Genomic DNA, 24,702 nt, shown 5'->3' on the forward strand with positions numbered 1-24,702 from the left:
CTACATAGACAGCATTGTATATGAACATTTACCATGGATGATTTGCATTAGATCAATCGTCCGGATCAATTATTTCGACTCCAGACTCATGCACGTGAAATGAGAAACTCCCGCCATGGGTCGCTTCAATGGCTTCCACTATCCGACGGGGCCATTCATCATGCCCCCACGGATTGACCCAGGCGGAGAACTTGCCCTGCTGAACCACGCTCTGTCGCGAAGGGGCATCATTCACGGCTACATGAGCGGCCATGCTGGGCGGGAATGGGCGAACAGAAGACCGGTGGACAATAAGACGCAACGAAGGGAACGTGCTCCAAGGCGCCGGGAGAGCCGGCCTCAGCGAGGGAATCCGAGCCTGGGGCTGGTCATAATGATCAGCACCCCGAGCTCGACCTCCCGAGGCCATTGTGGTATAGACAATTGCACACTGAAACTGGCTCTGTAGATGCTTCAACTCAGTTATCACCTCGTTATAGAGGTCAGTCAATTGGAAACACTGCTTTTGTTCCCGCTCGCGCTCAATCTCTGCTCGAGGACGCCCTATTTCTTCGGTGCGAGCAACTTCATCGCGCAGCCGGTCTTGCCAGAGAAAAGCAGTGGCGCTGTCAATGGCGACCATGTGCAACGGACGTGATGCGGAGCGATGCCGCGGTAGGTCAAACAGGTATAAATGGAGCGTGCGAATCGTGGCCAAAAGAGCGGACGATGACTGCGGACGAAAGACATGCACGTGCTGTAGGGACGACACTAGCAATGTTTCTAGGTCATGGACGTGCGTGTCTTCTGGCTGAGTGTCGACGATTGGGCGAAGCTGCGCTCGCCGCTTCAGTACAATACCGCGAGCCACGGTTCTTAATCTGTCAGCATCGAAGCGGTCATCGGTATCTATGAACACCACAGCTGACTCGTGGCCCCCGATTTGGAGATCCTCGTATTGTCGTGGTAAGATTGCAAGGGCCGTCAGATAGTACAGTATTTGTGACTTGCCTGAAGCAGATAGGCTGCTTGCAAGTTCCACGACAGGGGTCTGCTGTGTCTTGATTCCGCTTGTATCTGGGAGCAACACGTTGGACGGGTCAAGGTCCTGAGCCTGGGCCTCACTATGCAGGAGCATCTCTTCATCTTCCACGGCCTGCTGCTTCATAGACGAGTTCTGGCCAAGGGCACTATCAGATTGGCGTTGTCTTGTAGAAAGTGCTTTCGGCGCAAAGACTTCGAGTAGAGAGTCCAAGATGGGTACGCCTAACGCATGCTTTCCATGACTCAAGGGACCTTGAACATGTGCAAGTTCAGACAAAATCTGATACGAGTCAGCGCCGAATCATTGAGAGCAAGTCAAGCTGCAACGATACCTCATCGAGTCCCTCTTGGTGCACCTCGGCGAGCGATCTCTCCCCAAGATTGGCAGCCATGGCGAGCAATGGCCTGCGTCATGGATCTGACATTACTGAAATATAGAAATGGTTTTGTAAAAAGGCTATAGAATGTAACAGACAAAGTAGTCTCATGCAGTAGATGTTGTAGAAGTGAACTCTCGGCAGGCCGAGACTCCCGAGTGATAACGGTGATAACGGCGGAACTCCCAACTTCCTCCGCATCTTCTTCGAATCCCTTCTCAACGAAGGAACAACGCCAGAACTCGCTCACATTCGATTGCTAAACCTTCGCGAAACCGAGACAAAACACAATGGCCCCTCTCGTGCCCATTTTCTCCGCTGAATCCCTCCCCGATCATGTCAACACCGTCCGCCGCAATTTCCAAGACAAACGCCGTAAAGGGGAATCAATCGAGCTGAAGCAATGCCCATTGTTTGAAATGACCCAGTTCTCCTGCAATCCACCCCAAGATGGGATTCCTGAGCCAGGAGTTGTGGTTTGCAAGCCTGTGGTGCGGTTGTTCCGACGGTAAGTGACGCTCGAGTCGGAATTGAACAAGCCGCTAATTCTGTAGCTGTGCTGGTGGTTTGACAGTCGAAACAACATCATGGGAGCCACTGAGGCTGGTCGAAGAAGCGAAACAAAAGCAAGCAGTTACGAAACAGTGAGGATGTCGGGCTACTTTGCGCATTGGGCGGAGTTGGATTATATGGGAGCGATAGTTTACAAGTTCTGGCAAATTTCAAGAAAATTACATTTCAATAATGCTTATGACTGCCTTGGGGTATCTCCTCAGGTCATGCTCCTGAAATTTAAAACACAAGCGCCACGCCGACCAAAAGAACCCAAAACCAGAAAACGCCGGGCTTTATGCCTTTGTAGCTTACATGCCAGTCATGGCCTCCGCTGGCTCGACGCTTGCTGAAGGCTTGAGAGTCTTCTCCTCCGGTCGCCGCGCATTTAAAGTTGGTCGACACCACAGATCTCGTTCGCAGTTGACAATTGGACCCAGCTCCATAGTCCATGAGATCTTGAGGCGAGACTTAGTGTCCTCCTCTGCCGGGCGTCCGGAATCAATATCCATAGCTGAGCTAGCCGACGTGCCAGGGAAATCCTTGTTGCACTTTTTGGAAAGTGCTTTGGTCGTCTTTTCGAACATGGTGTCCATGCTATCCATTCTCCGACCCCAAAGCTTCTTGTCGCGGCCAGTCGAGCCAATTTGGTTGTCGCGGAACGCAGCGCTTGCCAATTTGCGCAATGCCTCCTCACCATGTCTTCCATCCTCTGCCGCGCGTTCACGAATTTTGCGCGGGTCGTTGTCTCTTCCAATGAATACAGCGGTAGCGGAATAAGTGTGCTTGCTGGGGAAGCTCGGAAAGTGACTCGGGATGTACGGACGATTTGCGCGGTCTTCGTCGCTACTTAGAGCTGTAAGGAATGGAAGGCTTTTGGAAATCTCATCCTCTGGTGGGGGAGATGGCGATGATGTTGGTACGGGTATGTTTGAAGGCGATGGTTTGAGGTGAGGGAGGAGATCATCTGGAGAGATGCGGACCCGCTTCAGGGCGTGGTCAAAGTCATGCGGGATAGGCTGTGTGCGTCGTGCAGACAGCATGGATTGTCGGATAAATGTAGAAATTCGTAGCATGTCTATAGAATTCACGCGCAAGCTGTCAGTCGTAGCTACACCCCAAATTTGATATCAAGCCACGTACACTCCTCGGTGGCACTGCACAAACTAGACAGCGCAGCTGGATCGGCTATATCAAAGCCTGCATCCTTGAGAGTCTGGCCTACTGCCCGGTTCATCAATTTGTCGAGATGGGTGTCATCTTGTACGGATGGCTCGGTGCTGGAAGGAAGAACCACGGGCTCTCGCAAGCGATGGTGATGATGATAGTGACGCTTGATCCGTTTTGGGTCATTCTGATCGAGGAAAGGAGAGGATCGCTTGATTTGGGCGCCCGATGTCGCCATGGCCATTGTGTCAGTCTGAGATGGAAGTGCTCGTTTCATTGATGGGGCTTGTTATCGAGTCTGGGTCACGTGCGGGCGGTGAGTGGAACCAGCAGATTGTGATCGTTGGCGTCACACTTGAAGACTCAGAGACTCAGAGTAGTAGGAATAGTCGACTTGGAGTGTGAAGTAGATGAAATGTCCGGGGATGTGAGATGTGTATGTACCATGTAGTCTAACAATTAGGGAACAGAGTAGCTCTGTATTTCACATACACAGTACCCTTCATCTGTGGGACTTTCAGATGGCATGACAGTTGCTTTGGACTTGGTTTTCAGGCAGAGTCACGGGAATTTCTGATTCAATTGAGCTAACAGCCTTTCAATGCCTTGTAATAGTTGAAATATATAGTAAATACAAATTACTAGACGTAGGAACATCCTTTCGGAGGAAGCTGAACCCGATGCTCATGACTTTCATAGTACGGCCGACCAATCCGGCGGCTCGCTTAGTCCGCTCCGAAGCTTCAACTTCACCTCACAATCCAGCCTTCCTCCTTACCCCCCCCCTCTTCACTCCCCACCAACGTCTGAGGCAGGTTCTAAGCTGTCCGCAATTCACCTCGCTTTTCCTCGAGCATTGATTGACGCCACTTACTCGTCACAATGCCCGCCGCTATTCCCCCCATCACCGGCGTACGTGCCCCTTCCGTTGAAGGCCGGGTTGACCCGAGCGGGTTGATCAGGTCTCTAGATGTTCGTAGTGGTTTGCTAACATGGTATATGCTATTACAGATGCTCCGCCGAGGTCTCGTTCTGGACCTGAGCACCGCTTTCGGTAAGTTGTGAACCGGATCGTGTGACCTGATCAAACGACAAATTCGATGTCGCGATCTCCCGAGAGCGACCGAGTGGGATACCAAGATCAAGCAAATGATCCAAATGAGTATCAGCCTGTTCAATGGCGCTAATCATGCTCTTCTTGAAGGTTTCGGTACTACCTTCGGTTACCTCTGGTGGTACGGTAAGTAAATCATCTATCTCGGACTGTGCCCATCCATGCGGTCGATAGCTCGAAATCTGACCATGTGTTTGTGCCACAGGCTACCACCTCCCCCGTGTTCGTGAGCGCGATACCTACTACGCCCGCCTCGAGGCCGAGCGTGCTGCCCAGCGGGGTTAAAATCGGTCAACATTAATTGCCTCTTCTCGATCGTCTCCTTCCCGCCCGTTCGGCGCCAATTCTTTTCTTTGCCAAAGCGTTATATGGGATCCGCCCAGTGATTGGCGCACAGCCTTTACGTCATCCATTGGGCTTGGTTGAATCGACGGGTGTGTACGAGTGGATGGTTAGATTTGAGATCGATTGTACATATACGCCTGCAGACAACCAAGTGCTTTGATTTTGATTTTCGACCTTGCTCTTTTGCCTCTTGTCTGGCCCAGTGCGATGTTGGAGACTGCCTTACCCAACGCGCCTCCTGCCATGTAGTATTGACCGAAACCTCTGCAGACCGATCTACTCGGACTCCGATACCTGACCGGTAAAATGAACGAATTGGATCTATTGTATTCAACCGCTAATTACTCCAGATATATATGTACATGGAAACACCAGCGCGTCCTAGATAGGAGCGCCGAAATATGTCCCTGACATTTGTAAAACCATAAGATCGTCATTCGGTATCTGCGTAGGTGGCAGCGATACATGCTCATCGCCATAGTGTATGGTCGAGGACAGGATATAGGAACCGATTCAAACTGCAAGTGTGAGGCCCCCAACGGTCGATTACCGTAGCACGCGCTCAAATGACACGCCTCGGACGGACCCGCCGGCCATGGAGCTGCGCACGTTTCTTTTGAAAGCATCACGGTTGGTGCGGAGATCATCTGCGGCGTCCTTATTAAGGGGATCGGAGGCATTTGGCTCAAGGAAAAGGAACTGCCATGGAATACCAGTCAGCGTGGGTCATAACAGTGAAGATAAAGGTATAAGCAGACCTGCATGCCAACAATAACGGCATTCAAATTCAAGACAGGCTTCCAGTCCTCTCGCAAAATATTCAAACAAACATTTCCCTCCAGGTCAATGTTGGGGTGGTAGATTTTTTGTGTGCATTTGACCTTCGGCGGATCATGGGGGAAATTCTGATTGACGGCGAAATTGAAGTTGAAGACGCCACCCTTGTACATGCCTTCATCCGGTTCGATGGTCAAGGTGAAGTTGAGAATGTCGTCGGGGTTAGGGAAGGCCATTTTCATTGTACTACCAAGAGTGAGCTCTTGGAGGTCTACACAGAGATAGACGTCAGAGATGTCACAACACCAAAGCCACCAGCAAAAGCGACAATGTCTTCAACTCACCTCGTTGCACGCGTAACTGCGCCGCGGTAACCTTCTTCTTCTTCTTGCCTGCAGCGCCTTCAGCATTCTCAGCCTCCTGCTGCTTTTGCTTCTGTGTATACTGTTAACCACAGTTCAAGCTCGCGCATACAGAAGTAAACCTACCATCGACCAGATTTTCAACATCTTGGTTGGGAGTTGGGAGTCACCACCCCACCTGGTGGGACGAAGGAATGGAGAGAATAGAAATCCGATAAATTTTGATATCCTTGAGGAAATCCACCCTGGAATTGGGAGATAGAAGAGAGAGATATAGAGAGAGAGGAAGATGTTCGCAAGATGAGAAGTGAAAAGAGAAAGAACGTTGAAGCACTTGCGGGGTTTCTGATCAGCAACCCCGTTATCGCCTCTCCGCCTTCTGAAGTCAGTTGACGTAGGTAGACTTGCCCTACATTCCCTCTACACAGTACTACTAGTAGGACTCTACATCTCTTCACCTTACCTCGCTTCGTACAACGAAAGTCGCATTCAAGATAAACGACTTGGCAGCGTCGACCAAAACCGACATCTAAAAGATGGCACAAAGAAGTTGCCCCCAAAATCCAGCGGACCTCTCAGATTTCTGTGTAGGAGGCGATACCATCGTTACCAACCTTCCACCGGCTTGATTATTGTTACATTTAAAATATGCCAAGTTGGACCAAAAATGGCGTTAAATTTGGAATAATCATAGCACCCCGAATCCAATTGAGGTGCACGGCTGGTCCGACAAAAATCCACAAAAAGGGTCACTGATGAACCCGCGAGAATACATCCTGGCTGGCAATGAAAGATCGCAAGGGAACAAAGTAGGGCATCTTTAGGTAAAATACAGATCACGTGGGAAAGATAATGAAATGAAATATGGTGTGAGGGGGTCATGAAAGGGTACACGTTTTGTGCTCGCTGGGATGGGACTACCGGCGTGCGAAACAGCACTTGATACCAGTGCGACCCAGGAACCAACAGCATCCAATGAAACGGAATAATGCGACGACAGCGTTGGACCACAAAAGCGCCTGGAAGAAACGGGCTGTACGACTTGTGGCAGTGTTCTGGAATCATGTTAGTCGGCGTATTGGCAAGGGGGACGGAAATGAAACTCACTGTGAAGCCGAACTTGTCGACAGACTCGCTCGTGATGCAGACTGCCAGGAGACCATTACTGAAGATCCAAAAGGTGACAAGGCGAGTACGGAAACTCTTGTAAGAGTCCTCCAAAGTCTTTTCGTCGTGCTCGACAGGAGCAACGAAGGGAGTGAGCGCACGCTTCACTGTCGCCTCGAACTGACTGTCGATATCCGCTTGGGGCTTGTCGGGTTCTTCGATTACCGCGTCTTTACCACCCGCCTCTTTCGTAGTCGTCGCTGACGGCAAGGCATCGGCCTTGTCGGACCCCTTAGTACCCCATGAGACATCGTGCCAGTTGCTGAAGGCATAGACGTTCAGGATGTTGATATAAGAGGACTGAACAACCATGTAGGCAGGGAAGGAGGTGAACATGTGCCACGGGTCGGCGTACATGAAAGACGCAACGAAGTAGAGACCGAAGGTGGCAGCCAGGGCAATGATGATAATACCAGCACCCGTCGATCCGAAGAAGGAGTCGAGGAAGGCTTTCAGACCCTTGTCGGTGACAAAGTCCATGGGCGCGCCGCCGGTGAATGCGCGAACAACCAAGTAGATCGAATCTACGACAATATAAACCTGGATGAGACCAAAGACCACGAACGAAGCGAGGTATGAAAATTTGGAACCTTTGGGTCTGTTGCCAAGGGCAAGGATGAACTGGAGTAATAGGAAAGCCAGGTATCCATACTTCACAATTGTGTTGATGATAGGGGTGGCCGTCTCGCCGAAGGGGAATGCGGTGTTGTTGTTGGACGGGCTTGGAGTACCGACAAGGTCAATGATGACAGTGGTTGTCAGCCAGTATGAAGCCAACGAGAACCACGTGAGGATGGTGTTGAAGATGTTATACAACATCTGAATGTGGAGGAAAAACATGCGAACGATGTTGTGGCCACTTTTGTACATACGGCCAAAGTGCATGAGCGAGTAAATTCCGGCTGCGAAAGAACCGTTGAGCCAACGGCGACGCTGCGAGATGAACTCGGCGGCACCTTCGGGAACATCAGTTTCACCCTTAGAGGCTTTGACGTAAGATAAGTGCCACTTCGACCCTGCTTTGGCAACCAATTCGAAGCAGAGAATACGATCCTCGGCCAAGAACATGTTCTTCTTGAAGATGTTCATACCCTCGATACCCTTCTTTCCGAGCTGCTTAGAAAGCGTGTGATCACCGTGGAAATATTGTTCCAGAGGGCGACCCATGATCGCACGGAATCGGTAGGCCGAGAATGCACCAGGCAAGACACTCACATAACCGAATGAGCTCTCGAGGGGCTTATCCAAGATATTACTGATCTTATACTCGAAATTCTGGGCAGCCACGAGAGGGTTGATCAAATTCCGCCACCCCTTACCTAACATGGCGTGGATCTCACCACAAGCACCACCAAGATCTTTATCGTTGTAGAAAGCCTCCCAGAGGTACAACAACGACTTAGGTCCGGGCTTTGTACCAGCATCCAGAAGGATACAAACCTCGGGGTTCAAGATACGGCCGAAAGCGTTGAAGAGCCAGCGATGCGAGTTAATCTTTTTGCTGTTCTTCTGTTTCAAACAAAACATCATTTGGACAGGGGGTAGCGTGCTAGGGCCATCGTCGGTGGGCCGGATGAGCTGCTGACTTGGCGTGACCGACAGCTGGGTTGTATATTCGAACTAGAGGGTTTTTGTTAGTACTGTTCAACGGGCCTCTTTCCAGCAGTCCCACTTACAATGTGCGCTACAGTCTCCTTTCCATCCACATCACGTTTCATGACACCGTCCTGGTATACACCCACAGTGGCCAGGACATCCAAGGTGTCCTTGTCGCAAGGATCGATACCGTCAAAGACGAGCGCCACAACGATCTTCTGCCACGCCGGTCCGCCCTTGTTCCAAAACTCAGATTTCTTCAGGTTGACGATATCGCGAATATTCTGCATCACACCGTGCAAGGTACGCGCGGTGAGAGTCTTGTCCTCGTTGTAGTAAGTGATGGCAATAAGCAGCTCGGTGTGACGGTTATACATGGCCGGGCGCAGATTGTAACCATTGTGTAGCGTAAACTCGTTGGGGTCACAAGTGGCTGCGGTGTCTGGAAATTGGGAAGTCTCGTTAGTTCTCTCGCCAAGTCCTATGTTCTTCCTCCGATCCACACGTACATCGCATGTGGGTAAACTCTTCGCTTCCACCTTCCACATCGTTGCGGTATTTGGCCTGGATGGCATTCTGAATGGCGCTGGGTACCGGGTAGTCGACACTCAGGACAGAGCCCTGGACGAGCTTAACTTTCCTGGTAGCATATCGGCGTAGACCACCACCGGTCGTACTACCAGTGGCACCTCCGGGGGCCTGTCGCTGGCGCCAAGCCTCGGTAGATGAGGTCTCGCTGCGAGCATAAGGCGAGGCGACACGTCCGGGAACTCCGAATGCTGCTGCGGGGTTTTCGTCGGGGCCAGAGTAGACGGTGCCAGTGCTGTATGGGTCGTGATAAGAAGGTGCGGTGTCTGTCGCATACGTCTCTGTCAAGCTATATCCAGAAGCCGGACGCTGGGGAGAGACACCGCGTGAGTGGGGGTCATCAAAGGGTGTCGCAAAGGGGCCCTGCTGTTGAGACAGTAATCCACGCGCTGCATCCTCGTCTTCGCGATACTAAAAAAGGTAAGAAACCCAACGGTCAACTCTCGCGCTTGCTTCACCGCCTATCCCCACATTCAACCCGTACCTGGGAAGCTGGCACATCCTGCAAAGGATGAGGATCATCGTAGTTGGGCGAGTGTGAGCCCGAACCCGCGTGGTAGGCCATGATGTCGCGAGGAGTCTGAAAAAGGACAAAAGGGATGTCTTTTCAAATCTAAGAGGGGTTATCTGTCTGGGTGCATTTATCCCAAAACAATCAAAGCCACCAGGGCTAGGATACGCAGTTAGGGAACGAGTGACTGGTTCCCTAAAAGATCAAAAAAGGATTTTGAATCAAGGGTTGAATAAGAGGTGAAGATAAAGAAGAGAAGGGGGAAAGAAAGACGGAGGGAAAAAAAAGGGAGGATACAGTGAGACTAGAGAGAGGTCAAAAATAGACTGTCTCTAACCCCGTCCTGGCTTAGTTTCTCCGTTTCGTTTTTTTGGGTTTTTGGGGTTTGGGTTTTTTTTCTTTTGCGCTTTATTTTCGTATTTTGTAGAGTTAAGTTGGTTTTCTATTCTTTCTATGTTCAAAGCCATTTCACATATCTCCCATTCCTGGGAGAGAAGAAGTGTTGAAATTCCAATCAAGCCCGACCTTGAGATCCCTGAGGCTTGTTCCTGGAATTCCCTCGACAGTGAATGACAAACGGAGTACTTTCCTCTCCTTTATGACCTACTTCTACATCTCTGCGGCTATATCTACAATATTTTAGGCCGATAGGATTATCCACCATTACCCTTTTGGGGGTTGGATTGACAGCACTAACACACCCGAACCCAATAATTTGACTCCACTGGTGAAACATTCGGTGAATTTGAATGATAGGGCAGTAACGGCGTACACTCGGCCTCATTCTCACATTCTTCAGGGGGATAAGAATCACAACAAGCCCACGATGCCCTTGGAACTTGGAAGGCTTAAACCTGTCTAGGGGATGTGTGGCATGCTCCAGACCCGTGGTCGGGTACCCTTTCACTTGAAGGTCCTATGTACGTGGTAGTCATATATTGTAGTCCTCTGAACGGTATTCGAATCCCGACCTCGACCTCGGGAGGAGATTTCTCTTCCAAGGTTTCCATTCTCCCATTCCATTCCTCTACTCCGTACGGAGTCTCCGTACTCCGTACTGTGTACTTGACCAATGATCACCTGACTGATCAACGTGTTCTTGCTGAGTCGATCCTGGCTATTATTATCATTAACCTAACATCCACTGGAGCTGAACCCTACCCTCAGGCCGCCTATGCACATAACTGCGCCCCCGTGTTCTTGATCTCTCTCAATTCTCCTAAGATTCAAATGGCGCCCTGGTTCTTCGACGTTACAGATTAATGAAGTCCATGCGGACTTGGCGTTTGAAGCAAACACTACAAAGAGAACAAACTCGATTGCAATCAAAGAAATGAAAAAGACAGTGGTCAGGATTTAGGATGACTAAAATAATCGGCTTCGATAAGTGCAAAAATAAAAATACAACACCGTAATCTTGGATAATTGATGATCCGAGAGTCCAGACCACTGACTTCGAGATTTCCCTCACCTCCCGAAGTAAGGTGAACATGGGATGAAACAGTCCGATACATTAAAGACATCCATATCTGTAGTCCTGAAGTTAAAATAAAATTCTACTCTCTTGACTCTTGTGCTACTCAGTTCTAGTTGAATCGACACTTTATAACTCTCTATCGAGTGTACTTTATAGTTACATCGGATCCATTGTGTTCCTGACTACCCCGTATCTCACCCGTGGAACCAAAAGAAGGTACTGGCCCGTGACTTGGACCCCCTCCCCAATTCTCCTCTCATCTCTTCGCTCTCTCCATTCAACATACTCTTCCTCTCCTTTTCATCCTCCCATTCCTATTCTTCCCACACATCGATCTTTCGATCGGTGGTTTGTGAGTCGATTTCCTCCACCGATACGCCCGGCCTCAACAAACTAGGCCCCTTACCTCCCGACCGGGGCATCTACAACTTTTGTCAAGTGTCTGCGCCATTCCAAGGACCATGACCATCGCTTAAATCTCACATTTCGATCTTGAAATCACACACCACACTCGTTTCCTCCCACTGCCCCACGATTGGGCTTTGATGATATACTATTTATGCTCACGACTTGACGCCGCTTGAGCATATCACTCTCCTTTTCCTACTACTTTGCACATTACCCACCGTTGACCGGTCTCGTCGATATCATCTCGTCTTCTTTGTTTCATCTTTGTTCCAATTTTCATCGCCCACCATGCTTCTCGAGCCCATCGATTCCGCCTTCTCTCCCGCCCGCTCCGTCTTCAAGCGCTGCAAGCATTGCGAAACCTCTTCCCCCGCCTGCCCCGCCTGTCCAGATGGATCAGTATGTACCATGACCGCTCCTAGCTGTGACGAATGCGCAACCACGAGGTGTGTATCAACGGGCTCGCAGGATCCGGACTCGGGGGCACCAATACCGGCGCCATTGCCGGTGGTGTGATCGGTGGTGTGGCTGCCATCGCCCTGGTTGTATTTTTGGTCTGGTGGTTCGTGATCCGAAAGAAGCGCCAGGAGCGTCAAGAGGCGGAAAAGGACAGTCCCTTCTCGGTCGCTCGCAGTGAACGCCAGTCCATCGCCTCGACAGTCCTGACTCGTGCCTCCAACGTCATCCAAATCGCCTACATTCCTGGTGTCACCAACCGCTCACCGCCGGAGACCCCAGCCTCTCTCGTGCCCCCGGTACCCCCGCTGCCTGGTGCGACACCCGATCAACATTTCTTCATGCCGGGTGACCTACGTGACTCGTCATGGACGACTACGACCGGCCACCAGAGCATCTCACCCACTTTGCGCAGCAGTGTGGCTACCACTATCTATCGCAATGACGCTATCGTGAGCGCCGCTCCTGCACAGCAGATCCAGCGGTCTCGTGCAGCCGTTGTCAGCATTCACAACGGAGGAGCCGCGCAAAATGCCCCTGGAGATGACTCCCCTGTCGCTGTTACAGTCACACGTGCGGATGCACCTGCCGTTCCAGCCATCACCCCGGCACAACTTGCACGAGCGGAGGCTATCAAGGGAAACAGTTCGTGTGTGGCTCGCAGTGTTACGGCCAAGCCAGTAATGGTCCGCGGTCCTTCGCTGAAGAAGAAACAAACAAACGACGCACCCGTTCTCGACCGGCTCGAGAATAGTTCGGAGCACAGCCAAAGCAACAATGCAAGCCAGGCAGTATCTGACACCAACGGCAACCAATTCAACCACAACGTCTCGACATTCGACGGATCCTCATCGGACGAAGATGACACATACCCCTCACCCACAGCCGACCTTGACACCGGTTCGTCGCATCGTCAGAGTGACATACGTCGAGCTTCTGGCTTAAGTGACGGACGCAACTCCACCCGGACGCCACCCACTCGGGTGGAGAGTCCATTTTCGGACGCGAACGAAGTGAAATAAGCGGGTCTGAGACCAAATTTTGGCGCAATGTTTTTCTCTGGTTTGATTTTCACTTCTGATTCTTTGTATGTATGGAGCCTGTCACGGCTTTTTGTGCCTTTTCATATCATAGGATTGTTCCCTCGAGTGCCTTGTACAGCGAGTGTTGGCACATGAACTGGGACTTGAATCTACACTCATTGGTCATGATTTGTCTTCTGTGCTCTGTATTTGTAGTGCTGTATGCCCGGCGACTAGCAGATTCCGAATCCTTCCTTACAAGATTACCTAGTTTTCGTATGATACCTAGTTATTTTGAGAGAAAACAGTAAGTACTTCTTGATCTCCAGTGTTAGGAAATCTTGATTTTTCAATGCTCTTCTCATGCCTAATACCTGCCTGGAACCTTTCACTAGTATGTCCTCTCTCTTCCATGGCTGATTCCTAGGTTGCTGCAGGTGTCGGGTTAAGATTTCATGGAATATATATTTCTCTCGTTGCGTCCAAGTTCCAAGCCCGGGACTGACACCTCGCCATCCATATTACGGTTGCTCGAGTCAATTGACATGTAAGTAGGTTACATATTAATTCGAGCATGTTATGGGACTCGCGGTGTATCGCAATCGTCTGTTGTATATTTTTGCGTCCTGTTACTACCTAGTTTATACTCGGAACGACGGAAATGACGAGAATGGGGAATATCCGCTAGCAAAGAAATCATTTCGGAGCCTAGGTTGATATTCCAATACATAGACAAGCAAAGAAGGGGTATATACAGCCATAAACCTAGGTCTACTGTGGATGTCCGGCATCACATATTCATGCCACGCTCTCTTCCAACCCCATCCCACGTCCAATCTTGCGAATGAGTGCCCGCTTGAGAAGAGCCTCACGGGCGAGACTGCGAGTATGCCGCGACCAGGAATCCACACCAATGACACCTCGTACCAGAGCAGCCTGCAATGCATAAAGAGCTTGCTGTATGCCTCGCTCCTCGGCAACCAAATCATACAACTGTTTACCCACCACAGTAGGAGCGACCAAGACCTCATCAATTGGGGGCAGGCCAGCTGGGGCATCTCCAGGAGCAGCAGATGTGGAAGCAATATTGGTCGAGGGTACAGATGTAGCGCGAGCCTGTGCGTCGGCAATGGCGGCGTCGGCACGATGTATGGATTGCTGTAAAACGGTGGTGTTGGACTGGAGAGTCGCATTCAAGGCATTGAGCGCTGACATTTCGCCCTGCAGGGTGGCCATGGCAGTGTGCAGGGACCGTGATTGTGAGACTAGGGACTGTGCCGCTGCGTCGGACTGTGCGGCATTGACACGGAGCGTTTCTGCCAGGGTCTGGGACACGGCACGAAGCAGTGCATCTTTCTCGGGATTTGGAGGGATTGGAGGCGCTGGTCCCGTGGGCGCGATTGTTGGCAGCTCCACATCAAATGGCGAGGTTAGCAGATCGGGGGTATCGGCTTTCACATGATCCATGGGAGGTGGGCGGGGATAGTTAGGTGGATACGGGGAATTCTGAGGATACGGCGGCCCCGAAGGTTGTGGGTGGTGTGATTGATGAGGCGGTTGCCGGGCCCCCGTCGAACCAGCTTGCGGAGGGAACTGGTTTGACACGTTGGATACAGTTTGATAAGGAACCGTCCCGCCATAATACGGCGCTCGACCTTGGGCCGATTGGTGAGGTAGTGGCTGGGTTAAGGGACGAGGGCTGCTTATCAGTGCCCCATTGTGGCCTGTAGGCGTATACTTTTCGTATGAGCGGAGTCCCGGTGTCGTCGCTTGTGTAGATAAGGATGTTCGACGCAAGTCTTGCTCTTTTGGTGGCAGCGGAGGCAGCGGCGGGGGTGAACGATATTGAGCAGGCTGGTGTGGTGGCTGTTGTTGTTGCTGTTGATGCTCGCCAGCCACGCCTGGCTTCGGTGGGGGCGGAGGTGGCACTTCACTTTGGCTGGTAGGCGGTGGTCTATGAGCTTGTTGTGTAGAAAGACCGACGCCAGGTGGAAGGGGAGGCAATGGCGGAGGGGTTGCTGCTGCTCCCGGTTGAGGCTGTGGCATTTGTTGTCTGTATCGAACAGGTGGTTCCTTGGCAAATACATCTTGGAGAATAGAGAGAAGGGTGGCAATGGTAGATCTCTGTGAATATCAGGGTCAGCGGTCTATCCACCTATGCCTTGGTCGCAAACACTCACTTCCCATGCTTCGGCCCAGTGGGCCAGATAGTGATGGTACACCTGTCCCTCCAACGTTACATGCTGCCCAACGCGAACTGTCATTTCCGGCGTTGGAGTCACGTAGACAATTGGGGGCTCGCGTGGGTATGCATTTGGGATCCAAAGCGCAATGGGAAATCTGTACGTTGTCCCCCGGAAGGTGACAGGCAAGGTGCCCACAAGATGAAGGAGGAGGGCCGAGTACCCTGTTTCATAGGCTGTTGGGAATCGATTAGGGCGAGAGCCGTATATAACATCTGCAGATACTCACTGTAGACATCTGTTCGAGGGGAGAGTGACGGGCACTGTGAGAGTGCCAATGTGACATCGTGGTAGGTCCTGTGTCGGTCGTGATCGCTTTGTTGCGGATTGTAGGGATTCTGATGGATTAGTATTGGGAAGAATAGTTGGCTGGAGAGACCAACCTTGAACAGGACACTGTGAAGCCAGTTAAGTGTCCTCTGAGGGACGGCCATGGCAAGAGGAATGATGGAAGAGGGTTGAGCGAGGTTTCCTCCGCACTTCCCCGCAGCTTTTCTTGGCGCTTTTGTTTACTTCTACGTACTTCTAGTTATTCCACTCAAGAGCTGAAGCAAGTGACAGGGCCATGTTCCTATGCTTTAGGGCTTGCCTAGTCTGAGCCCAGGAACTTTTACTACTGTGTAAAATCTTCCCCGAGGAAAGTTGGTATGGTGTCCTGTTATACTTGATCGACGCAGTTTCTACTGTGTATTGCATGAGATAAATTGTGTGAGGGCCATAGGTATACCGTATAGACCGTAGACGAAGGAACCAGACTTACCAGAGGGCAGAGAAATTGTTTTCATTTATTTTCATTTACCCATATGCGACGGAGAGTATTCAGAGAGTAGAAGAGTTCTATACTTGGAGGCCCGGAAGAAAGTCGGTCCTTTTCTCAGAGTCATCTCGACGACCCTCAACAGCCAAACACTTCACATATTCCCATCCCATCCCAATGTCTAATTATTATTAGACATGAATCATCAAGCTTATTCGACCAAGGATGAAGAATCATGATCACCCAAGTCTCGAGAGGTCACATCTTTGGGATCCAATGTCCTGACCCTTGACATCTTGGCTTCAAGTCAGACAAAGAAAACTACCATTTAGCCTACCAACTCGACATGTCACCAACCAGTGATTCGGCAGTGAAAGCCACAGAATCAATGCATAATCCGGCGATTCATGCAGCCATGATTACAGACTCGTTGCCTAGACCCATTCGGGCCCATTCTCACCATTCTGATATCGACACTTCTTTGTCTCACCCTTAATATTGTTCTTCCCATTCTCCTTAATATTGTTCTCTCCCCCATACTGACAATGCAGGCCCGTATAATGATTCGGATTATGAGGATCCCTTTGGAGGTTACTCTTCTCAATTTGCTCTCGCATTGTCTGTCTCGGCTTCTATGAAGTTGAGCATTCACCCTGATTCTCCTCATTTTCCTCGTGGCTGTTGACTACCCATACATATATTTTTAACGAGACTTTGAACCTCCTTAAGAGCAGACCTCGATCCCTGCCATGCACACTCTCGACTAGATCGTACTATCAATGTGACCGGGCCTTCAATTTCATACAAGTCCAGATTTTGCGATGGCATCCAACCAATCTCCAACTCAATTGCTCGATCCGTTCAACCAGAACGTCACCTTCCGATACCCGGATGGCAGTGCTTTCGATGTGCCACTCGAAGCCCTGGATTCCTTTGTGACCTACAACGTGCACGCATGCATCAATTACGGCTGCCAGTTCGGAGCTTCGCTTACCTTGCTGGTGATTCTTGTGCTGCTGACCCATTCCGACAAGCGCCGTTCAGCCGTTTTCATCCTGAACGCCGTAGCATTGTTCCTCAACAGCGTGCGTCTGCTGTTCCAAGTCATTCATTTCTCTACGGAATTCGAAAAGGTATATCCATTTGTCTCCGGCGACTTCTCAACCGTGCCGTGGAGCGCATACGCCATTTCAATCGTGGCAGTCATCTTCACTACGCTCGTCGTCGTCTGCATTGAAGCCTCGCTTGTTATTCAAGTCCATGTGGTTTGTTCTACACTACGTCGTCGATACCGACGTCCTATCCTGGGACTATCCATCCTGGTCGCTCTGGTGCCGATCGGATTTCGTTGTGCATGGATGGTGCTGAACTGCGAGGCCATTATGTCATTGAGCTTTGTGGGTGATCTATGGTGGGTAGAAAGCGCTACCAACATCTGCCTTACCATTAGCATCTGCTTCTTCTGTGTGACCTTCGTCACCAAGCTCGGATTCGCCATCCAACAGCGCCACCGACTTGGCGTGCGCAATTTCGGTCCAATGAAGGTCATCTTCGTCATGGGCTGCCAGACGATGATTGTCCCAGCCATCATGTCCATCATCCAATACTATGTCGTTGTGCCCGAGCTGCCTTCCAACGTGATAACCCTGGTCGTCATCTCGCTACCACTGTCATCAATCTGGGCTGGCGCTGCCATCGAGAACTCGCGCCGGTCCGGAAGCCAGAGTGACTACCGACGCAACCTGTGGAAGGCCCTTGCTGGCGGTGCGGAGAGTACGCTGATTTCCACCAAGGATAGCCCAACGAGTCTCTCGAGCATAACTGCTGCCCAGACTTTGTGCTATCCGGATCACACTACGAGTAAAGGCTCACCGACCACGCGGGACACGGATGCTTTCTATGGTATCTCAGTTGAGCACGATATTTGCATCGATCGGGTTCAAAAGAAGAATTCAATAGTATGATGGGTACATTGTTGACACTCGACGTTTTTCTCTTCATGTACCGAATCTTGGCCATGGCAGAAACCCAGTTCTTTATGTACATTTGTTCTCTCACACCTCGGACATTCAACTATCACTTTAATTGTCTTGATACTCCTCAATGCCAAGAAAGCTCCATTCTTTATGCCAGTTCCTAAAAGTCGTGAATGCATTAATCCACAAGGCACGGAAGTATGTCGTGCATTCGCAGAACTGTATGAATATTTCGTAGTATTCTGTTGATTCTCCGTTGGATCACTGCCCATATTGGCTGCTGATTATGGCATAGAGTTCAAATGGTGCTTGCAGGGCAGAGAGAGCCAAGTATGGTATTCTTAGGGCAAGGTAGTCAGGATAGACATGAAACATGTGCGGGGAGTACACCTGGTTTACCGAATGCAACAAAATGTGATGACCCAAGCCAAGTAAGTCGACAATACAGCAAACAGAAAAGGAAGAAAAGAGAGGGCCAAGAATATTTACAGACGAAACGCTCTATGTTGAGGACCATTGCGCCAGAGCCCAAGCACCAAGCAAAAGAAAAAAAAAGAAGCTACAATGCGAATCATAACAGAATCTAATTCAGTTGCACATAGTTGGCTGTTCTGTATGTTAGCGATGCCCACGTGTCAACAACAGACGATAGACTTACCCGGGAATTGACCCTCCCGGCCCGCAATTCGCCCGGTCCACCATTCATTGGTATTGTCGGTACGCTGGACTATCTCGATGACATCGCCAGCAGAGAAACCCAGGTCGCCATGTGCCTGGGCCTCGTAGTCATAGAGAGCGGTGACAGTCTCGACCTGCTTACTGAGATGGGATGGCTTCGCCCGTGGGGGAGGCGGAGCGGGCTTGCTCTTGGCGATGGAGGAGAAACTGCCCGTCGGACTGTGGCTAATACCGGCCGAGGAATAAGGTGGTGGAGGGTTGTCGTCGGTGGCGGTAGAGCTGGAACGGCCACGGCCGAGGGGACTCTTAAGGTCGGCACCCTTGCCAGGAGGATGCAATTTGGATCCAGAGCGGCGGACGCCTTGCGTCTTGAAGTGTACAATGCTCAGAGCCTCGGCTTGTTCCTTGATATCGCCCCGCTTCGCTTCAAAGGCCTCTTCCACATCGAGTTGAAGATTAAAATAGCTGATTTGCATGCCCTGCATCCGTTCGTGAAGTGTGTAGAAGACGTTCAGCTGCATATAGTAGAAGGACTGGAATAGCGGGCGGATGAACTCGGCTTCGAGGGCAAACAGCTTGGGTAGTTCATCCTTGAGAAGATCGTTGTAGTAATTGAATTCCTGAGTTGACTGCTCCACATCGTTCTCGGCTTTGTACAGTGCTTTTTCGTCCTTGAGCGATTTGTCCTTCTTTTCTTCCAACTTCTTCAGCGAGGCGTTGTGGCGGTCGAAGTCCAGCTTCTTGTGATCACGTTTGACGGCGACCTTCCGAATCACCTTGATCACCTCCAGTAGTTGGTCGGCAGGGCTGATAATGCGGCTGTTGATCAGCTCCAACTCGGGGGCCAGTGCCTCTTGCAGTTCCCGGACGATCACTTCATATTCTTCGCAGGCCTGAATACCCTCTTGGTTTCCTTCTGCCTGGTAGGAATTGGGGTCGGACGCGCGACCGGAGATGGGTTTGTAGATCTCAGCGATCGCTTTGGAGAATTCGATTTGGTGGTTCAACATGCCTGCGAACGCGGTCAGTCTGAGGGAGCATAGCGCATGGGGGGGAGATGAAACTCACCATTAATGGCGGCGAAGTATTTCTTGGACTCGTCATGGAGCTTCTTCGTTTCTTTCTCGAGCTCACTGAAGCGACGTTCGGCATCGGTATACACGGGGTCTTTGGAGTGTTCACCGATGTTGAACTTCACCTTAAATTGCTGTGGCGCACGCACCAGGCTCTTCTGGAAGCCTTTGAAACTCATGACGCAGTAGTTGAATAGGAAGGGAAAGAGAAGATAGAGAGAGTAAAGAAGAGAAAGTGCCAAGGGCGGGGGTAGTCGAATGTGCTTTTCCGGTCTTGGGGACCCGACCTTTCCAATGACATAAGACTCGGCCAACGTCGTACGGAGCTGATGTCCACGATTGTGGCTGTACACTGGCTTTTATGGACGTTAAGTGATTTATAACTAAGCATTCAATTACGCTACTGACTCTGCCTTATGATCATGTGGCGCATCCGATCGAACCAGGCACCACCATTATTAACGCTACCTACTCCTATGTCGAGCTTCCCAGTTGCGCAGCTCCTTACAATTTGTAGGCAGCCTCGGCTTTTTATATACAGGCTGACCCTCTGGTTTTTCTTATTTCACAGCAGCCATATCCTAGAGTCGCAAGAACCGTTCGTTAACCTAAAAGGGCCCCAGTCAGATCGCAATCATTGGGCGCGCCATAATGCCTGCCTGTTAAGTGTGTGGGGGAGTCACTTGGCGATATGAGGCTTGGATGGTATCATAGTATTAGCATCTACCTATAAATCATAAATTTAGGAACATTGAAGCGATCAGAGAATGAACTGTAACAACCTGATGAACGGATGCTCAGGAGCTTCTAGTTACGCCGCAGGTCACTGTACGAACATATTTCCTCGGGTCCACTGGAGCTCTCTTAGCTGCCGCCGCTTTTACTGAGGGCAGAGTCAGGCTCACAGTAAATTTCAGTCCGGGCTCAAATGTCAGCCCCGAACCATGGTTCGGGGCAGAAGTTAGTATACGGAGCTAGTCATTGTGCCTTCCACTGTTGTGAACCTATTGGGTTAATAATTAGAGAATAACTGTGTGGTTTTCTTTAGAAGGGTAGTTAGGGGCTAACGTTAATTAATTTTTGCCAAAAAACAAACATAACGACGAGAAACCCCATAGGCTATGGGGGATTGATAGATTCACCTTGGGATAATCTCCTATGCCTAAGGACCCATTCAACATCCTTAGGGAGCTCTTGTAGTAGCGCTTGAAGAGGTGTACAGCCATCAAGGAACATTTGATCCAATTTTCGTCGACGGTTGTGGATATCGCGGGGAACCAGGATAGTCTCCGGGTCGGCCTCACGTATCTCAGTAAGAATCTGACTGGTTGTGTGGCCTTGCTGAATCGCATTATCGACCTCTGCATTCCTTTGAGTAAGCTCGAGAGCCCGATGGATAGGATGGGTCGATGCATGTGAGGATGGATGGTTATGCGTAGCGTGCTCCAGGGTAATGCCCCAAAGATCAGTCTTAAGATCTAGTCGAAGAGCCATCTTAAAGGGGCATCCAAGCGCAAGGGTGGTAGTCTTTCGACGTTTCTTTGCAGGTCCAGGGCTATCATCATTGGCCAGCCCAGGGCCATTCTTATCGGCCTTTACTGCATGGCCGCGGTCGCAAATCAACCGGATAGTCTTCTTTACACCTTTCTTCGTTGCCTTGGACCGGATGCTTGTAACCGCCCAGCCATGGGGGGCTGCGAATGTATTTATCGCCTTTCTCCCTTCCTCTGCTGTATTGAAATGCTGGTCTAAAGGAGGCAGAGGAAACGTATACGCGGGGGTGTCGTCTGGCTGGGGCACTAAACTCGGCCCGGGGATTGGTATTGGTTGGGTGGCAGGCATTAGCGATGATATTGAGGCTTTTGGAGGGTACAAATGCGATGAAAAATGAAGCTTAGGTTTATTCACAGAAGACACTAAACTGTATTAGGCCATCACATGATTCTCACATACTGTGTAGGTAAGTTCCTCTGCGAATAAACCCAACCAAAATGAGTTGAGAATGGCAATCTCCAAGCGTGAAGCCATAATTAATAGATAAACTAGGGAGATTTCCGTTTCTGATTCGGAGTGACTTAGATTTGCTAGTGGTTCACATAGTAAGTGTAGGTATCAGTGCCCAGGTCATAGGATCAACAAGCCTCCCGTTGCACCTCGGAGCTCGGATTAACCCGATGTGGAATACCCCGAGATCTTTAGTCATGAAGAGAGATGATAACAAAAAGTCGGGGTCACTCTTCCTTCATCATCCCACTCTCAAAGTATTGTGGCACAAATCATCTTCAAAATGACAAGTGCTGCTCCTGCTGCTTGGAGACAGGCTTCTGCCTTCTCCAGGCGCCTTTCTACATATGGTTCCCGGACTCCTCGAGTCCTCGCCACCGGCCTACGTGCCCGGTCTTATGTCTCCGGCACGAATGTTGGCCAAGCTCAGGTCAACATCGATGCCGCCATCAAGGAGGAACAAAAGTCGTTTATGAAACAGTCTGGTCTTGCGCCCCAGGGTGTTAACCTGCCCGGCTCGGCAACCTCCGGCGACGCCGCAATGAGCCCCTCGGCCGGTATTCTGAAGCAGGCCACCGTCATGGACCAGGGCACACGCCCCATCTACCTCGATATGCAAGCCACCACTCCGCTGGACCCCCGCGTTCTCGATGCCATGCTTCCTTACCTCACCGGTATCTACGGTAACCCGCACTCGCGCACTCACGCTTACGGATGGGAATCGGAGAAGGGAGTCGAGGAGGCTCGCGAACACATTGCTAAGCTGATCGGCGCCGACCCCAAGGAGATCATTTTCACAAGTGGTGCGACGGAGAGTAACAACATGAGTTTGAAGGGTGTGGCGCGGTTTTTCGGTCGCTCAGGAAAGAAGAATCACATCATCACCACCCAGACCGAGCACAAGTGTGTGCTTGACAGTTGCCGCCACTTGCAGGATGAAGGATTCGAGGTCACCTACTTGCCAGTGCAGAGCAACGGTCTGATCCGGATGTCGGACCTTGAGGCGGCTATGCGCCCGGAGACTTGCATTGTCAGTATCATGGCTGTCAACAACGAGATCGGTGTGATCCAGCCGTTGGAGGAGATCGGTCGACTCTGTCGATCCAAGAAGATCTTCTTCCACACCGACGCTGCGCAAGCCGTCGGAAAGATTCCGCTGGATGTCAACAAGCTGAACATTGATTTGATGTCGATCTCCAGCCACAAGATTTACGGTCCCAAGGGTATCGGTGCTTGCTTCGTGCGTCGTCGCCCGCGTGTTCGTCTCGATCCTCTTATCACTGGTGGTGGACAGGAGAGAGGTCTGCGCAGTGGTACTCTAGCGCCTCACCTTGCTGTCGGCTTCGGCGAGGCGTGCCGAATTGCCGCTCAGGATATGGATGTAAGCATTTCGAGATCTTTCCCCCGCTTCCCCACCCAACCCCACAACGCTTGTACATTGCTAGCAACATATGTCGAATATTCCCCGGATCCATGTCTCATGGTAATGTCAGCTTGCACCGACGGTGTCAAATTGCACGTGTCATGAGCTAGCCGCGGTAGATCAAGGAGTTGAACTCATCGATCTAGAAACATTTTGCTAATTGTCTGCAATAGTACGATACCAAGCACGTTAACCGTCTGTCAAAGCGCCTGAGCGAGGGCCTCCTTGCCATGGAACACACCACGTTGAACGGTGACCACGAGCACCACTACCCCGGCTGCGTGAACATCTCATTCGCCTACATTGAGGGTGAGTCCCTGCTGATGGCGCTGAAGGACATCGCGCTGTCATCTGGCAGTGCCTGCACTTCTGCCTCACTGGAGCCCAGCTATGTGCTGCGCGCTCTGGGAAGCAGCGATGAGAGTGCCCACAGCAGTATTCGTTTCGGTATTGGACGATTCACCTCCGACGAGGAGATCGACTACGTTCTCAAGGCTGTGCAAGCTCGTGTCTCTTTCTTGCGTGAGCTCAGTCCGCTTTGGGAGTTGGTGCAGGAGGGCATTGATCTGAACACGATCGAATGGAGCCAGCACTGATCTTGATTTTCGTTTTCGAGAAAAATATCCTTTGGGACGGCGTTGAAATGTAACAACATCGAACTTGTACAGATTGAGAATAATTACCTTGCAATTTTATTTTCCCCTCTACTCGGATAATACTTGTAATCCTGTTGGCATAGGCATCCATGCCTATGGGCTCATGCGTCTCCTCCCAAATGGGTTGCGGATTGGACCTGCACTGGCAAAACATCAAGGTAAACCAGTTTATCTGCCGAGGTGAGGGTCTGTTCGCGGGGGTTCATATCCTATAAGATAGCCTTCGTGGTGAATGAGACCGGTACAGTTAAGGCTTTACGATGCTTAATCCGATCCTCGTCCTGTGCTTTGGTGTCCATACGGCCAGTCGGCCACTCTGACTGGCCAGTCTCCTGAGCTTCAAGTAGTTACATCTTCCGGCACTCTAAGGGGGAGATACAATAATTCGGCCGACGTGGAGGTATCTCTACCATGGCAATTTCACCAACTTTAGTCCAATTCCATGGCTTGGGCATAACTACCATGGAGGTAGGTAAAGAATGATCACCATGCCGTGGTTCAATAGTTATTGCCAACGAGCCATTCCTCTGCGGTCCGAGTTATGAACGACATGGATGAGAATATTCAGGATTAGTCGAACAATGCATAAACTGCGTATACTTCCTTGTGCATTTTCCACTGCCCAGGATAACAAAGTCGGGTCTGCGGCACAAGGTTCTACCGTTCATGGAAAGTTGTCCCGGGGGTGTATCACGTGAGTAGCCAGTAGTGCCTTAACCATTAGGCATTGATGAATCATTTTGAGTTTCCGTGGCCCACAGTGGGTTTGACCTATTCAAAAGAAGTGAAATAAATGTGACTGGAGGAGAGAAAAGAGAAGAAAAAGAGGAAGAAGAAATGATCAAAAGGAATGTCAGAATACAAGTCAAGGTTGAAGTATAAAGCGGAGTCGTCCCCAGATTGATGGAGATCTGGAGCAAGATCTGGAGCAAGATGAGTGAAGCGAAGGT

The 24,702-nt window shown here is 50.6% G+C and overlaps 11 protein-coding genes across 11 annotated transcripts; 5 read left to right on the forward strand and 6 right to left on the reverse strand.

The window, feature by feature from the left end:
- Window positions 1-52: 52 nt before the first annotated feature.
- Window positions 53-1,415, reverse strand: N7515_004292 (putative Rad51 family DNA repair protein; the record flags this gene model as incomplete). The annotated part of the gene is made up of 2 exons (XM_056665036.1): window positions 53-1,303; window positions 1,356-1,415. The coding sequence occupies 2 exons, from the start codon at window positions 1,413-1,415 to the stop codon at window positions 53-55; spliced, it is 1,311 nt and encodes a 436-aa protein (XP_056521986.1).
- A 275-nt stretch (window positions 1,416-1,690) lies between these two features.
- Window positions 1,691-2,048, forward strand: N7515_004293 (uncharacterized protein; the record flags this gene model as incomplete). Its single annotated transcript, XM_056665037.1, has 2 exons — window positions 1,691-1,908; window positions 1,955-2,048. The coding sequence occupies 2 exons, from the start codon at window positions 1,691-1,693 to the stop codon at window positions 2,046-2,048; spliced, it is 312 nt and encodes a 103-aa protein (XP_056521987.1).
- A 215-nt stretch (window positions 2,049-2,263) lies between these two features.
- Window positions 2,264-3,396, reverse strand: N7515_004294 (TBP-associated factor 8 family protein; the record flags this gene model as incomplete). The annotated part of the gene is made up of 2 exons (XM_056665038.1): window positions 2,264-3,030; window positions 3,096-3,396. 2 exons carry the CDS (start codon window positions 3,394-3,396, stop codon window positions 2,264-2,266), a joined length of 1,068 nt encoding a protein of 355 aa, XP_056521988.1.
- A 605-nt stretch (window positions 3,397-4,001) lies between these two features.
- N7515_004295 (cytochrome c oxidase subunit VIIa) lies at window positions 4,002-4,518 on the forward strand (the record flags this gene model as incomplete). Its single annotated transcript, XM_056665039.1, has 3 exons — window positions 4,002-4,173; window positions 4,240-4,359; window positions 4,439-4,518. The coding sequence occupies 3 exons, from the start codon at window positions 4,002-4,004 to the stop codon at window positions 4,516-4,518; spliced, it is 372 nt and encodes a 123-aa protein (XP_056521989.1).
- Window positions 4,519-5,124: 606 nt separating this feature from the next.
- On the reverse strand, window positions 5,125-9,633 carry N7515_004296 (Chitin synthase; the record flags this gene model as incomplete). Its single annotated transcript, XM_056665040.1, has 8 exons — window positions 5,125-5,277; window positions 5,337-5,626; window positions 5,700-5,790; window positions 6,639-6,758; window positions 6,825-8,504; window positions 8,561-8,922; window positions 8,990-9,479; window positions 9,553-9,633. The coding sequence occupies 8 exons, from the start codon at window positions 9,631-9,633 to the stop codon at window positions 5,125-5,127; spliced, it is 3,267 nt and encodes a 1,088-aa protein (XP_056521990.1).
- Window positions 9,634-11,752: 2,119 nt separating this feature from the next.
- Window positions 11,753-12,942, forward strand: N7515_004297 (uncharacterized protein; the record flags this gene model as incomplete). Its single annotated transcript, XM_056665041.1, has 2 exons — window positions 11,753-11,863; window positions 11,911-12,942. 2 exons carry the CDS (start codon window positions 11,753-11,755, stop codon window positions 12,940-12,942), a joined length of 1,143 nt encoding a protein of 380 aa, XP_056521991.1.
- A 798-nt stretch (window positions 12,943-13,740) lies between these two features.
- Window positions 13,741-15,619, reverse strand: N7515_004298 (uncharacterized protein; the record flags this gene model as incomplete). The annotated part of the gene is made up of 3 exons (XM_056665042.1): window positions 13,741-15,066; window positions 15,123-15,361; window positions 15,415-15,619. 3 exons carry the CDS (start codon window positions 15,617-15,619, stop codon window positions 13,741-13,743), a joined length of 1,770 nt encoding a protein of 589 aa, XP_056521992.1.
- Window positions 15,620-16,763: 1,144 nt separating this feature from the next.
- preB (alpha-factor pheromone receptor STE2) lies at window positions 16,764-17,906 on the forward strand (the record flags this gene model as incomplete). The annotated part of the gene is made up of 1 exon (XM_056665043.1): window positions 16,764-17,906. One exon carries the CDS (start codon window positions 16,764-16,766, stop codon window positions 17,904-17,906), a length of 1,143 nt encoding a protein of 380 aa, XP_056521993.1.
- A 595-nt stretch (window positions 17,907-18,501) lies between these two features.
- On the reverse strand, window positions 18,502-19,848 carry N7515_004300 (amphiphysin; the record flags this gene model as incomplete). The annotated part of the gene is made up of 3 exons (XM_056665044.1): window positions 18,502-18,524; window positions 18,577-19,608; window positions 19,665-19,848. 3 exons carry the CDS (start codon window positions 19,846-19,848, stop codon window positions 18,502-18,504), a joined length of 1,239 nt encoding a protein of 412 aa, XP_056521994.1.
- A 940-nt stretch (window positions 19,849-20,788) lies between these two features.
- N7515_004301 (uncharacterized protein) lies at window positions 20,789-21,511 on the reverse strand (the record flags this gene model as incomplete). The annotated part of the gene is made up of 1 exon (XM_056665045.1): window positions 20,789-21,511. One exon carries the CDS (start codon window positions 21,509-21,511, stop codon window positions 20,789-20,791), a length of 723 nt encoding a protein of 240 aa, XP_056521995.1.
- Window positions 21,512-21,956: 445 nt separating this feature from the next.
- Window positions 21,957-23,692, forward strand: N7515_004302 (IscS subfamily cysteine desulfurase; the record flags this gene model as incomplete). Its single annotated transcript, XM_056665046.1, has 2 exons — window positions 21,957-23,054; window positions 23,270-23,692. The coding sequence occupies 2 exons, from the start codon at window positions 21,957-21,959 to the stop codon at window positions 23,690-23,692; spliced, it is 1,521 nt and encodes a 506-aa protein (XP_056521996.1).
- Window positions 23,693-24,702: the final 1,010 nt, after the last annotated feature.

Source organism: Penicillium bovifimosum (genome assembly GCF_028826915.1).
Source record: "Penicillium bovifimosum strain IBT 22155 chromosome Unknown utg000004l_segment0_segment0, whole genome shotgun sequence".
NCBI lineage: Eukaryota > Fungi > Ascomycota > Eurotiomycetes > Eurotiales > Aspergillaceae > Penicillium > Penicillium bovifimosum.